The sequence below is a fragment of the Muntiacus reevesi genome, chromosome 3, assembly GCF_963930625.1.
Source record: "Muntiacus reevesi chromosome 3, mMunRee1.1, whole genome shotgun sequence".
Classification (NCBI taxonomy): domain Eukaryota; kingdom Metazoa; phylum Chordata; class Mammalia; order Artiodactyla; family Cervidae; genus Muntiacus; species Muntiacus reevesi.
In genome coordinates, this window is record NC_089251.1 from 44,850,714 (window position 1) to 44,866,456 (window position 15,743).

At 34.4% G+C, this 15,743-nt stretch overlaps 1 protein-coding gene across 3 annotated transcripts in view; it reads left to right on the forward strand.

The window, feature by feature from the left end:
• USP34 (ubiquitin specific peptidase 34) overlaps positions 1-15,743 on the forward strand; it is a 225,087-nt gene that overhangs the window by 195,002 nt on the left and 14,342 nt on the right. For all 3 annotated transcript variants that reach the window (XR_010662332.1, XM_065929087.1, XM_065929088.1), the window contains exons 63-73: positions 1,246-1,294; positions 1,379-1,483; positions 1,568-1,612; positions 2,360-2,464; positions 3,879-4,026; positions 8,269-8,903; positions 10,634-10,791; positions 12,040-12,118; positions 13,644-13,770; positions 14,443-14,550; positions 15,587-15,691. Coding sequence is in view for 2 of the 3 variants with exons in the window: in XM_065929087.1 (XP_065785159.1) it covers positions 1,246-1,294; positions 1,379-1,483; positions 1,568-1,612; positions 2,360-2,464; positions 3,879-4,026; positions 8,269-8,903; positions 10,634-10,791; positions 12,040-12,118; positions 13,644-13,770; positions 14,443-14,550; positions 15,587-15,691 (1,664 nt within the window). In the remaining variant the exon portion in view is untranslated. The remainder of the gene's footprint in view (positions 1-1,245; positions 1,295-1,378; positions 1,484-1,567; positions 1,613-2,359; positions 2,465-3,878; positions 4,027-8,268; positions 8,904-10,633; positions 10,792-12,039; positions 12,119-13,643; positions 13,771-14,442; positions 14,551-15,586; positions 15,692-15,743) is intronic.

Here is a 15,743-nt window from a genome sequence, read left to right on the forward strand (position 1 = left end):
CAATAATTTTGAAAGCATATTAATAAAGGAACAGCATCAAGTATTTATCTTACCTGCAAGAATTATACTTCATGGCAACCAGATTGTAAATGAGAGATGCTCGTCGTCATAGAGGTATTTGAGCTAATAAATGAGCCAGTAGTGCTGGAATTGGGATACTAGTATTTTGCATCCCAAATAAAGTAATGAATCTAGGAAATGATCATTGTGGGCTGAAAACATTAGAAAAAGAGGGACAGCTTTTCATTGTGCCTCATGATGAAAGTTCATACCACTGCTTACAAGGTATTCTTAATTAAAGGGTCAAACCTAGATCTGATCAAGTTTCTGGGTTTAATTACCAGTTTACAGGAAATACGGGGACAGAGGAATATGTTAAAACAACACAATGAGGATATAATCAGCAAGATGGAAATGTGGGGAATTCTACACGACAAACTACCTCCTCTTCAGCAGATTAAATTGCAAGATAAAAAGAAAATCGGAGGGGAAACCAGTTGTCTAAAAGAGATTTAAAAGACATTTCAACCAATGGCAACAGAGGACTTTATTTGGATCCTGATTCAAACAGATTATAACTTTTTTTTTTCCTTTTAGAAACTTGAGGAAATTGTACATTGATTGGATCTTGTATGATAATAAGGAATTTTAATTTAGGTGTGAATAATGGTAGTGTGTTACATTTTTGAAGTTTATGTTTGAGATATATATTGATTTATGGGCTCAGTGATACAATATCTGGAGTTGTTTCGGAATAGTTTAGGTTGATTAAGTAGGAGGTACAAATGAAACAACACTGACCATGAGTTGGTAATTTGACTGTTGGGATGCTTACACTATATTTGTATGTGTTTGAAATTTTCTTTACTAAGTTGAAGAAATATGCAGTAATTTTAAACTTGAAAGTGAAATTCTTTATTTCTTCAAAGCTTGGTTTGTTTTAAAGCTCCTCCTGTCAGAAAAGCTCTCTAAATTAGATCCATCTTTGTGCACGAACATATTGAGTTAATTAAATGGAAATAAAGTAGATTTGGACTTCCATATATAAATCTTGGAATTTTGAAAAATTGTCTAAAAGGTGTCTAGTAAACAGGTCTAGCTAGCGGAAAGTTCAAAAATCATTTTGTGATGGTGTCTTGGTATACTTGTAACTGAATCAACAATGTTGTTATGTATCATGACTCAAATGTCTCTAAATTAGTATAGAGGAAAGAAAAACTTATTTCTATTAATGTTTTCTTTCAGGCATTTGACATTGTCACAGACTGACATGGCGGCATTAACAGGAGGAAAGGTAATGCCTTCTTAATATTAGACCACTTGATAATCCAAAAAATAACAAAATAGTTCTTAAATGAACAACTTTTGCTTTTGACAGGGATTTCCTTTCTTGTTTCAACATATTCGCGATGGCATCAATATAAGACAAACTTGTAATCTGATTTTCAGCCTTTGTCGATACAATAATCGACTTGCAGAACATGTAAGTACTGAGAAACAGTCAAAGTTTTTTCGTAATTTTTGGAAGAATATTCTGAAATTCTCCGCCCCCCCCTTCTTGTTTCAGATTGTATCTATGCTTTTCACATCAATAGCAAAATTGACTCCTGAGGTATGTAGACATTTGTTAATTCATGTTTTTCAAATTACTGTGAGCACTAACAATGCTCTCAGGTGAACCTTTCTAACCGTTCTTGAGGAAAAGTTTATCAAGACTTCCCCCATAATACAGTAACCTATTTTTAACTATATAACTTGAGTAAATTGAATTACCTCTTCATGTCTTATCACAAATGTCATTTTCCCAGTTAACATATAATTTGAACATATCAGTGTGTTATCTAGGTACTAAGCTTTAAAGTTGTTTGGTTTGAAGCGTATATCATATTGTACCTTAGAAGAAAGTGAACTAACTAAAATTCTGCTTAGGTTGATAAGTTTGTATTTTTTAAAAAATGAAAATGTTATAGCTACTTTGAGAATACATTTCAAATATTAATATGAATTATACCTCAGAGCACAAGTTGCTACAGGAAACTTTTAATCTAAATTTTTCTATAAACATGGTTGTCTCTTCTCATTAACTAGAGTTTTTTCGCGCTATGCCCCCCCCCCGCCCCAACCAGTTTGACATCCAGAAAACTATGTTTTCTGTTACATGTGACTCCTGCGCAATTGACACTGTATCCTGAGCTCATCCTGCTGCTTTATGATAGTTGAGGTTCATACATATGAGTACTGATCTCTCTAACCTAATACAACAGATTTAAATGTGATCTGTAGAAGAGTTCCATTTGTTTTCTAGTGAAAGTGATTGATTCACTAGATCTAAATATGCAGTCATATATGTGTCTTATAGGCAGCCAATCCTTTCTTTAAATTGTTGACTATGCTAATGGAGTTTGCCGGTGGACCTCCAGGAATGCCTCCCTTTGCATCTTACATTCTGCAGAGGATATGGGAGGTAAGTCTTGTAGATGTTCTAGTATTTATTTTTCTAAAACAGTCACTCCCATCTTAAGTACTAGTTTCTTCTTGCTTGGGTAACTCAGTATGGTTTTAGTAAGTCATAGGTCAGGAGAAGAAAAGATACTTTAGTCAGAAGATCTAGAGGAAGAAGATTTCCTGGCTAGTTAGTGTCCCAGATGTTTAAAGACTTCCTTGTAGAATCATAAACAACCTTTACTCTGTATGAGGTTCTCATTCCCCTGCTCTCAAAGATTCCATGAAGTGGTAGAAGCCCTAGAAATAAAAACTAGTTGCTTTCAGTAGTTGATAGAAAATACAGAGGAAGCACCAACCACTACCTGTCCTCCAGAATTACTGCTGAGGTTACAGAACTTCTTAGTGTTGGAAATGCCCACTCACTGGGCCAGGGGCTTGGTGGACTTTTTCTCTTGATAAGCCAGATAGTAAATACTTTAGGTTTTGTGGGCCATATGGTCTCTGTCAGAACCACTCAACTGCTGTTTTACCATAAAATCAGCCATAGACAAATATAAATGAGTGGGCATGGCTGTGTTCCAGTACAAACTCAAAAACAGGCAAACCACAGAATTTGTCCTGCGATCCATAATTTTCCAACCGCTGCTCTAGATTCCTGAGATTTCCTTTTTCCATGAAAAAAATCTTTCCAGCAGTATAGTGAGCTAGTTATCATTCTCAATTACAGTAGCAGATTGGTCAAACAATAAGAAAAATAAAGATGGAAACATCAGGGAATTAAAGCACTTTTAATGTATACTTTTTTTAGTATTAATTCTATTTATTTATTTTTGTCTGTGCTGGGTTCTTATTGCTGCACAGGCTTTTCTCTGGTTGTGGCAAGCAGGGACTACTCTCTAATTGTGGTGTGAGGGCTTCTCATTGCGGTGGCTTCTCTTTTTGCAGAGCATAGGCTCTAGAACATCTGGCCTTTGGTAGTTGCAAGATGTGAGCTCAGCAGTTGCAGCTTCCAGGCTCTAGAGCACAAAGTGTCAGTAGTTGTGGTGCACAAGCTTAGTTGCTCTGTGGCATGTGTGATCTTCCTGGACCAGGGATTGAACCCATGTCATCTGCACTGTCAGGCAGTGTCGTTGTAAACTTAAGACCTAAAAGTCATTGGGTTTCTCTTATTGGTCCTGTGCTAGAATCCTTGGTTAATATAATTTGATTTTGTAAGCTATTGAGAAATACTCTTTGAACATATTCCTATTAATAAAAATAAATTGCTTTAAAAATGGGAGAAAAAAACATGAGTGTGAAACTTCTTTCAGGTTCCAGTTTTCAGGAAACTGTTTTAGCTTTCAGGTGTCTAATGCATATACCAAAAGTAAGTTTGAAAGAGTAACTGCTCATTCTCCTAGACTTATATTCTGTTCTTGTCATTTTACTTGTAGGTGATTGAATACAATCCTTCTCAGTGTCTGGATTGGTTGGCAGTGCAGACACCCCGAAATAAACTGGCACACAGCTGGGTTCTACAGAATATGGAAAACTGGGTTGAGCGATTTCTTTTGGCTCACAATTATCCTAGAGTCAGGACTTGTAAGTCAAATATTCAGAATTTAACAAACCATTTGTTGTTCCAAGTTTTGTTTTTAAGGTGATTACAGTATGCTCATTGTATATAATGCAAAAAAACTCTTAGAGATACAGTTTGTTTTTGAGATACTGTTTTAAAGGCCAAAGTTTTATTAGTATTTGAAAACCTATGACAGTATTTTACAAATATCTGTAATTTTTTTTTTTTTTAAAGGATAGGAAACTGTCTTTTCTTGGGTTACATTACCACCACTATCATTTTTGTTTCCTTTTTTGGTAGAGTCACAAAGCATGATCAACATTAGTGAAGAGAGTAAAGGGTCAGAAAATCTTGTCTTAAAAATAACTTGAGAAGGCCAAGAGTAAAAGTAGCAATAAAAACACAATACAAGCTGAGAGAAAATATTCTCTATAGTTATGGAAGTTAAATGATGACTATCTTTATTGTATTCAGGCCAGAAGGGAATAAAGCAAAAGATCTTGGAAGACAGATGGACAAATAGCAAAAATAGATATTTCACATAACAGGAAACTGCTTGTAAATACATGCAGAGTGTTTTCTTTTGATAGTATTAAAAGAAATAAAAATCAAAGTGGTTAATTGTTAAAAATTCTTTAATCATTCAATTTAGTCATTAAAATTGTATTTCCTAGTTTTCTGTTGAGAGCGCAAACAATGAGTGACACTCCAATAGCAGCAAGCACATGGAATACCCAGATCCATGTTTTTAAATAACGTTTCCAGTAAAATGAATCACAGTTCCTGGGAGAAATGGCTGACTATAGGACTGGGGCAGGGAATAAACAAGATGAGCCTGGACCAACTTGTAGAACCAGAAAGTAATGAAGTGCTCCAAAAGCAATGATGGGGATATGTTGAAGGGACATAGAACCAACCTGAAGAGCTTGGAACAATTTGAGTCAAAAAATAATTAACGTAGCACTGAATCATAATCCAGAGTATAAAATAAATGTCCATGAGTCCATGCTAATATAAATGAATGATTGAATAAACAAATAAATGAAGAGGCACATCCCCCACACAGAAGAATTCCAAATCATTTTTGTGTATCTTTCCCCTCCAAAGGTGGAGTGTAATTCCATACCCTTTGAGTATCAGCTTTAGTGTCTTGCTTTCAAAGAACAGAGTATTAGGGATAGAGAAAATAACTTTTTAAGTGAAAAAACTCGACAAACATTCTCTGGCAGGTAATTAAAGTTCAAAGTGTCACTGATAAGTCCTACTGATAATATGTGCCCATGGTATAATGTGATACAAGCGGCACTTCATAATGTGGTTTTCCTCCCCAAATCCTATAACCTGAGTCTACTCACGATAGACGTCAGTAAACTCAGTTTGAGGGACATTCTACAAAAATACTGAACCACTACTCAGAACTACTGTGGTCTTCAAAAGAAAGTCTGACAAAGTGTCACAGTCAAGAGGAGGTTAAGGAGACATGGCATCTGAATTGGGTGTATCCTAAATGAGATCCTAGAAGCAGAAGAACATTAGGACAGAACTACTGAAATCTAAAGTATGGAATTGAGTTAATAGTAATGTGCCAGTGTTGGTACACTGCAAGTGTCCCGTAGTAATAATGTCACAGTAGGAGTGAGAGAACATGCGTCAGTCACGTGTACACCTGGATTGGCAGTGGTGCTCTGCTCGTAGGCCTTTTTTTTTACTGTCAGTTTAATAAGCAACACCACAGTAATGGGATATTTGTTAAGAGTGGACACACATGCTGGTTGGTATTTATGTCCTGACTCCAGACCATAAAACAATTAAAAACCTATGTTGAACCACCTTTCCTCCTCCCCCACCAAAAAAAGGGAAGGAAAAGCTTTTTAGCTAGCTGGTACACCTAACATGCATAATAGTGCTGAAGAAAGCATCTCATGCATTGCAGTGACTTTGTAAGTTAATATTATCCTTATGAAATACAGTTTAGCAGTACATACCAAGATCCTTAATTTTTTTTTTCCTCTTTTTTAAACTCCGTAATACCATTTCAGGGATTCCAGTATAAGTAAGTCATCCAATATATGAATGTCCAATAGCATTATTTATAATTGTGAAAAATTAAAACTAGATGTTTAGATAGGAAATAGTTACGCATCATTTAAAAATTAAAATAATGAAGACTGTAGAAATACGAAAGCATGCTTTTGAATGTTTTGAACATAGCTAAATATTTAAATAGAGTCAATATAACTCAGTAAGAATTAGGGTAACATGTATAGAAGAAAAGCTACAGAGAAATACTTTTTTTTTTTTTTTTTTTTTTTTGAGAGAAATACTTTTAAATCCTACAAAATTTTAAAGAATAATTGTTTAAAATGTTTAGAGAAAAGAAAAATGGTGACATGATAGATGGCTTAGAATAGTTGAGTTACCTCGTAGAAATGGAAGTTTTATTCTAAGTTCTCTACAACTGGGAATTCTTAAGTTATATTCTAGCAAGGCAGCTTTTAGAAAGATGGTCTGTTCTTTCACATTGACCTTCATGTTTGTTCTCAAAGATAGATATAACTTAAAAGCTGTGTTTTTCTCCCTAGCAGAACTTACCTTTTTATTTAAAAGCACAGAGCTTTTATAGAAATAAGTAGATGGTTAAGTATCTGATAAAGCAAAACAAAATGTTAATTATAGAATTTATGTGGTGGGTCCATGGGTTGTTATTTGGTAGAGTGTTTTCAACCTTTCAGGGTATTTGAGATTTTTTTCACAATAAAATGTTGGGTTAAAAGTATTTAACTTAAACTGAATAATTTCTTGAATCAAAATTTTTTTTCTCAAATGCAGTTTTCTCAATTTTATACAAAATTATTCAAGATGACACCTACATGCCAAGTTTTTATATTTGAAACACATACCAAATTGAGCCTAACTGAAACAGACTAACCAGAGCAGTGTATAGTTAGGGATAAATACATAGAAAATGGAGTGTTGTGCAAAAGTAAAGTCTAATTTGAAGTAAATCTGTAAGAGAGTTTACAGTTAATTTAGAAACCCTAGCATCATTTGCTTTGGCCGTACAAAGGAAGTTATCAAATTATAGGTAGAATAGTGGGAGACAGAATTAGTAGGTGTATTGAAAAGGGTTGTGCTAAGCCGTTAGATGCCTTGAGAAGGCTCTGTAGTGAATGTTGGTAAGAAGATTAACTGATGGGTCTGACAATCAGTGTTTGAATTCCATTTCTGCCATAGCTGTGTAAAATGGGGTAGTCTTAATATTTTAAGTCTGAGTAAAAGTGGAGATAATAAAAGTAATACCAAGTACATAAAGCTGTGTTGTTTAAATTTAAGCATTTGATAAATTTTAGCAGCTCTTGTTTTTGTTACCATTATCATTGTTGTCATCATCATCATTTCTCAAGGTCAGAATCTGGGCCCCCCTCTTTTTATCTGTGTGATCTTGGTCTTTGCTTCTCCAAGATTCACATTTTCCAATGTATCATCACTTACGTCCAGAATTATTGTGTGGATTAAATGAGATAATATTTATAAAGTACCTAGCTCATACTAACTCCTTTTACAGATGGACTCAACTAATGAGTCATCCTCTCAGAATTATACCATAGGCTTAATAACATTTTTCAGATATGTTGAAGAAAGGGATTCTTTTCTTTGCATGCAGGATTAGCCTAGAAGACTTCTAAAGGTTTTCCAAAGTTGGTGTTCTCTAATTGGCATATGTATATATAATCTTTATACTACAAAATTCTTTTAGATAAATCTCATTCTATTTTTATAATGTAAGTTTACCATTATCTACAAAATAATACTATTTTGTAATAATTGATAAGGAAGAAGAAAACTAAGGCCTTAAATTAAAGATTTGACCCTGTCAGACAGCATAGGTCTTCTGGCCCCAAAGCTGTGTTCTTCCTGTTAAACTGTGTTATTCCCTGAGAAGAAATAAAATGATAAAACAAATGGGAAAATTCTGTATCTTGGGAAAGCTAAACAAAAGAGGTGTAAAACTTTCTGTTACTGTAGTCGTTGTCACCACTTAGAAATAGTAGTGACAGAATGGAAAACGTCTGTTTTTGTCACTCCTTGGGATCTTTCTCTGGTACCAATGGTAGAGCAGAAAGATATTAAAAGAGATGTTCATGTCTCTTTAATTTTTATTCATTTTGATTTTTACAGGGAAGAGTGGCTTTGTGTTTAATGACTGCTCTTCAGTCTATTTCATATCTTACAAACATCTGACAGTTTTGTTTTACATTTTATAGCTGCAGCTTATCTTCTGGTGTCCCTTATACCAAGCAATTCATTCCGCCAGATGTTCCGGTCAACAAGGTCTTTGCACATCCCAACCCGTGACCTTCCACTCAGTCCAGACACAACAGTAGTCCTACATCAGGTCTACAACGTGCTCCTTGGTTTGCTCTCAAGAGCCAAACTTTATGTTGATGCTGCTGTTCATGGCACTACAAAGCTAGTGCCCTATTTTAGCTTTATGACTTACTGTTTAATTTCCAAAACTGAGAAGCTGATGTTTTCCACATATTTCATGGATTTGTGGAACCTTTTCCAGCCTAAACTTTCTGAGCCAGCAATAGCTACAAATCACAATAAACAGGCTTTGCTTTCGTTTTGGTACAATGTGTGTGCTGACTGTCCAGAGAATATCCGCCTTATTGTTCAGAACCCAGTGGTAACCAAGAACATTGCCTTCAATTACATCCTTGCTGACCATGATGATCAGGATGTGGTGCTTTTTAACCGTGGGATGCTGCCTGCCTACTATGGCATTCTGAGGCTCTGCTGTGAGCAGTCTCCTGCGTTTACACGACAACTGGCTTCTCACCAGAACATTCAGTGGGCCTTTAAGAATCTTACACCACATGCCAGCCAATACCCTGGAGTGAGTAAAATGATAACTCTTGTATCTGTATCCTCAAATTAATTGAAAATGCCTGTTTTTCCCCTTGTGGGGTGTGGTGACAAAATATGGGAGTATAGTCTAATTAACTGTTCTTAAAGAGTTAAGTTGTATTTGTTTTCTTGATTATATTTGTAAAATGTTGTTATAAAATTGATAAGTGGGGAAAAAATTGATAAATGCCTAGGTAATTTTTTTTAGTTTGATTGAAATTTTATCTCTAATGGAACCTATCTATGTTAATTTGTGGTTTTGTTAATGAGTCTTTCATATATACCTAATCAGAAAATTCGGCTTCGTGGTGTAGTTTTAAGGAAGTGAGTATTTACTATTGAGATATTTATTATCAAGATCTGCATGCTTTGCTAAGCTGTGAGCTAGACAGTATTTTCCTAGCTGTAATGTTCCCTAGGGTTTTTTTTTTGGTTTCTTTGTTCATGTTTGCTTGCTGGGTTGCTCAGTTGTGTCTGGCTCTTTGCAACCTCATAGACAGTTCTCCAAGCAAGAATACTAGAGTGGATTGCCATTCCCTACTCTAGGGGATCTTCCTGATCCAGGGATCAAACCCAGGTCTCCTGCATTGCAGGCAGATTCATTATCATCTGAGCCACTAGGGAAGCCCATTCACTTATTCACACTATGTTCAAGTGAATGAAATGGTTAAGAGGTGGGCCTGTCAGAATACAACAAATATGTACCATCTAAGTCTGATTCCTTTTTCTTTGCAGACTGTAGGTTTTATATTAAAGTTTCCTCTGTCCATGTTAGGTTGTCATTCTTGGATATTTCTTTCCATTATTGCTTCTTACTCTTTGTTGTAAACTCAAGTTTACACCAAGAGGGTAAAAATCTGGGAAGGAGGTTGGAGGCAGAGTGCAGAACCCTTTTTCAAGTTGTTGTCAACCCAAAGGCCATAAACTGCTAATAGAAATTCTTTGCTAAATGGGAGGTGTTGGGAGGGTAGAAAAGGAACTTTTTAAAACATTCAAGGTTTACTTAAAAGCTCAGTCAAATGACTATAGTAAATGGTATTTTAAATATTGGTGTCCTTAAATTGGGTGCTATACTTTTTTCCTGTTGAAGGAATAAAGGACCTTAACTGTCCTTTAGATATAATGTAGTGAATTGTTTTTCTCACCCAGAAAGAATAACCTAATTTTTTGTCAAGAAAGTTAGAATGCCTATAATAAGGAAAGTGAGTATATTAAGTACCAAAAGTGGTTCATCATCAGGTGACTTGAACTGGATCATCTGTCAGTCTGGAAAGATCACTCTAAATATTGCCACAAAGGGTTTCTCAAAAACAATATTAATTCAGGTGTAATTGAGGTGTGTCAAATCTTTGTGACAAAGTAATAATTTCTCATTTAAAAGGGACAAAAGATTGGCATTGTGTCTCTGGAACATACATTTGACATTACAAAACTAATAATTTAAATAGTTTTAGGACTAAAGTTAAACTGTATTTACTTGTACTTTTTAATCTTGAAAGTCTATTTTAAGACAATTTTCTTCTAGTGAGTAATATATTAAATTTTTTAAATAGAATTCATTGCCGATTTTTTAATTGTTTATGAATGCCACTGCAATTTAAGTTAATTTGTATAATTTTAAGAGCTAGCTAAAGGAGCACAGTACTTACAAATGAGAAACAGATACTATAAAATATTATAGGGCTAAAAGGTCATCACAATGCTTTTTACCCTTTTCAGGCAGTAGAAGAACTATTTAACCTGATGCAACTGTTCATAGCTCAGAGGCCAGATATGAGAGAAGAAGAATTAGAAGATATTAAACAGTTTAAGAAAACAACCATAAGTTGTTATTTACGTTGCTTAGATGGCCGCTCCTGCTGGACTACTTTAATAAGGTAAAAAGATATTTTTTGGTATTTTTGTTTTGTTTTTATAAGTGAGGGAATATCATTTTGACACTTAAAAAGGAATAATTTGAATTATTTGTAAATGAAAGTTTACCAGTTCTTTAAGGTTATTGGGAAAGCATTTAAACCTTTTGACACTTAGGCAGACTTTGTATTTTGAGAGTTAATTAGCTACTTTTGAATAGTTTTTATCTTGAATTGGATTGTCTGTGTGTGTCTTATCATAATCATTAAGGTTGGAAGGAACCTTAATGTATGATCTTCCCCCTAAAGCTTGAATTTTTCTCTCTTGGCAGTTCATCCTAACTTAACGCTTGGACAGTTCAATTCTAGAGGCCTCTAGATAGCTTACTCCATCTCTGAATAAGTTTCACTGTTAAGATACTTTTATTTAGCCCAGATCTATCTATCTTTTTTAACTATAGGAATTAGCCAAAATAACAAAACGTCATCTTTACCATTAATTGTTCAGAGTTACAGAAATTACTGAATAGCTATAAAGGAACTGCTACAAATTACACTTAATTCCCTTTAACTATAGAAATAAAGTCTAGATTAACTTCTTTTCTGTGTATTGCATCAGAGACGTGGGACTGATGTCTCTTATTAGACACACATTTTTTTGGCATACTCTCTTGAACACTGTAGAATCTTAAGGTAATCAGCCCACAATAGATAAGGTTATCTTCTTCAGAAAACTTTAAAATTTGAATCTTTGTTAGTACATAAGATGAAATTAACTGCTTTTGCCAAGACTTTTTAAAGAAACTTTCAACATTTTAGCATTAATTTTGAAACATTGTTTTCCCAAGATTTGCTACTTAAAAGCCTATTTTCAAAAGAAGATTTGAAGTTTTCCTGAGTACTGTTTTTAAAAAGGAAAGAACATCTCACTAAAGTAGAATTTCCGACTGTACTATATAATAGCAGTTTCCAGTACTAATAGTGAAAGTCTGTTAATAAGAGTAATAAACCTACTTACTGATGATGATTATGTAGATTATTTTCAGCACCAACAGAAGGTTTGGGGTTCCCCCCCCCCTCCCGCCAGGTTGCATTGAGTATTTCTTTTTAAATATTATCTTTTTATTAAATTACTGAGAACTAGATGTAGCTGTCTTTTTTCTAGGTAAGAAAGTAGAGAACCAAAATGACAGTTTTAGTTTTTTTCTTCCCCCACGTAAGTGTTCTGTTCTGATTCAGAGTTCTCAAACTGGACTTTATGTATTTTTCTAGTGCCTTCAGAATACTATTAGAATCTGATGAAGACAGACTTCTTGTTGTATTTAATCGAGGGTTAATCCTGATGACTGAGGTAAATGCTTTATTGTGTTTGACTGTAGATTTACTCCAATTCAGTGTTCTCACCAGAACTTTTTTGGTGTATATTTAGAGTTTATTATAGGTTGTTTTATAGGTGTCTGGATTTTAAATATGCAAATCAGTAAATGCTAATTTATATTCTAAGAATAACTATCATGGTACTAAGGGTGCTATTTTCTTTTTCCATAACAATTACATACATTCATTTCATTTGTAGGACTAGAATGAAATTTGTAGGATTTAATTGAGGACACACAGTTTCTCAAGAGTGCACTTATTTGAGTTCCTCCTTAGAGGAAGCTAGCGAGGCTGCTGTAGGTGGTTAAAAATCAACTGTTCATTCTTCCCATAATTACTGAACATCCATAACTCTAAGATGATTTTAAGTCCACAGAGGTGCATCGTACCCTTTACTCTAATAATGGAGATAAGGTTAAAGAGTACATACCAAGAGCACTGTGAAAATTAAGAGGTAGGGTAGTTTTTTCAGTTGATGGTATTATAGAATAAGAATACAGTGTATGAAACTGTGCTTTGAAGAATCTGAACCTACAGAGACAAAATAGGAAAAGATTAACATAAATGATTTATTCAACACAAAGGTAAGAAAGTATTGGTTGTATTCAACAAAAGCAAAGTCTGTCTGGCTAAAACAAAAGTATGTGAAGAAGAGTAATGAGAACTTAATTCTTCAATAGCTGTTTGAATGTCTACTCTGTCAGGTATGTGCTAGGCACGGGGGATATAGCAGTGAACAAGATAGTCATGGTTTCTGTCCTCACAACTAACAGGTTAAATGTCACATGAGTACATTATTCAGATTATGTACTGTCATAGATTCTAGGTTATGAATTTTCACCTGTGAATTGCGAGAAGTATATAGGCTCTGGGGAACTGATTTGACAAGATTAGGAAGATGATGCATTGGTGTACAATGAAATAGAAAGAAACCAAGGGTTTCATTAGCTAGTATAGTTAAAGGAATCGAAAGGTTTAACAAGCCAATATGATTAAAGGAATTTTACGTTTGGAGTTCTTTTACTCTTTTAGACTGACCATTTTACTGCTACTCTTTTAGACCTACTATGACTGACAGCAGTTGTTCACCATTGTCTTTCTTAGAAACTCTGGAAAGTTAGTTAAAGCTGTAGCCTATTCTCCCCAGTCTTCCTGTTGTTACTGCTGCTTTGTAATCTTTGAAACTTGCAGTCTTAGAAATGTATACTTAGAGCAAACAGCAAACCACCACCTCCTCGCCTGTAAAAATCTAATTAAATAAATTATTCGTTCAAAGTAAAATGTAAACACAAAATATCAGACTGAGAGTGAGGACTGTTGTGTGCTTTAAAAGAGCTGAATGGGAGACTTTGACTTGTAGGTAGAAAGCAGATACATTTGCTTTGTGCACACTCATAGTCTGAGTCTGAAAACATGTCGTAGAGGATGAGCGGTACTATTTTATGGCTCCATAAAGTAAAAGTGGATGAAGTTTTTCATTTTTTTTTTATCACTTATAGTCTTTCAACACACTGCACATGATGTATCATGAAGCCACAGCTTGCCATGTGACTGGAGACTTAGTAGAACTTCTGTCAATATTCCTTTCAGTTTTGAAGTCTACACGCCCATATCTTCAGAGAAAAGGTTTGCTTAATCCTACTTATTTTTATTAGTTTAACAATTAAAGAGTGAAATAAGACTTTTTAAACCACATGCTTCAGAGACTTTGTCTTTACATGGCTGATTTTAGCTAACCATTAGGAAAATGTGACCTCCTGATGTAAAGCTGGAATGTTGTTTATTTTCTTTATTCGTGTCTAAAAAATAGGCAAGCATGCTAGTGGCTGATTCATGTTGATGTATGGCAGGAACCAGCTCAATATTATAAAGCAATTATCCTCCAATAAAATATTAAAGATTTAGGAGACTGGAAAATACTTCCAAGCACAGTAACATGAGTATTTGTGAAGATTCACCAACTGGAAACTATCATGGCTTAGATTAAATTATTTATTTTCAAGAGAAATAACTACAAAACAGTTATTTCTTGTGTCCCTTTAAAATCATGTAAACTTCGAAATGTATGTAAATTTCTAGAAAATGGGACATACAATCACTGAAATATGTGTTTTAAGAAATCTAGCAAGTTTAACAATAGTAGCTATCTTATACAAATAATCACTTAGCTTTCACTAATGATGTTTATGTAATAAATTTGAATGTTTTAGTGTTAGCATTCTGTAGTTTACAATAGAAAATAATTGTGAAGAAGTTTGATTTCAGATGGCATATTTATGTACGCTTTTGTGTTTGCAGACGTGAAGCAAGCGTTAATCCAGTGGCAGGAGCGAATTGAATTTGCCCATAAACTGTTAACTCTTCTTAATTCCTATAGCCCTCCAGAACTTAGAAATGCCTGTATAGGTAAGTTACCTGGAAAATACACCTATGTAAAAGCCTAATGGAAAAATATTTTTATGGGATCCTGTGTGTGTATGTGTGTTTATATAAGATGTAATGTTAGTTCTGTAGCGTTTGGAAGACATTCGTAATTTTTATGAGTGACTTACACTGGCCAGCAGACTCTTAAGAAAATAGAATTCTGTTTCTTAACATATCAGTAATTAACTCTTGTCATCATAGGCCAGGTCACTTCATATATCTGGGCATGCTGACCTAAGGTTAGATCTCTTCCAGCTCTGAAATCTTCTGATCTATATAAACAGTGTAGAATCATGCAGATGTTTACAGATTAGAACTGACATTGTAAAGAGTTGGAGTGATTATTTCAGTGAGTCTTTTTGCCTAAAGATACTTCCTAGTAGCTGAGTATTTTAGCTTTTTATTAATTGCATATTTATAATAAAATGATAATTTATATCTAAAGGAAAACCTTGGTTTAAATTCATACTGCATTTTTTTTATTGTCTTATAAGCCTTTTTAAGTCATCTTTACAGACTATAGCTATTTGTTTACAGTTTCTCAAAATGATAGATATATGTAAGCAGTTAATCTTGGCAGGTTGCCTTATGTTCTGTAGAATTAATGGCCTGTACTGCTTCATCAAGAAGAGAGGGTTACTTTAAAGTTGATTAAGGATTCACAGATCCAAAGAATTTCAAACCTTGGATTTCTTAACTGCTTTGGTTGATTTTATGAAGAAACATAATCAGTGTGCATTAAATATTTCCTTCATTGTACTTGTCCCTGATGCTTCTCTTAAGTTTTAAACTTTGGTTTCTTAATGATGCCCTATTGTGGTTAATAACTCTGTAGATCCATTTTTGGTTAAGCATCAGACAGTTTGTCCCGGAGCTGAGAGCTCATTAGACAGTCTGAGACTCATTAAAACTTATTGGCTGCCACACTACCATCAGTTACCCCAGTAGGACTGGTGAATTTGAAGATAGCAGGTCCACACTCCAGTTTTTAATGCCCACATTGTGTTTTTATTTTCAGATGTCCTCAAGGAACTTGTGCTTTTGAGTCCCCATGACTTTCTTCATACTCTGGTTCCATTTCTACAGCACAACCATTGTACTTATCATCACAGTAATATACCAAGTATGTATTGATCTAGCACAGTACTTGAACATGGTTGGCATTTAATCTTTCT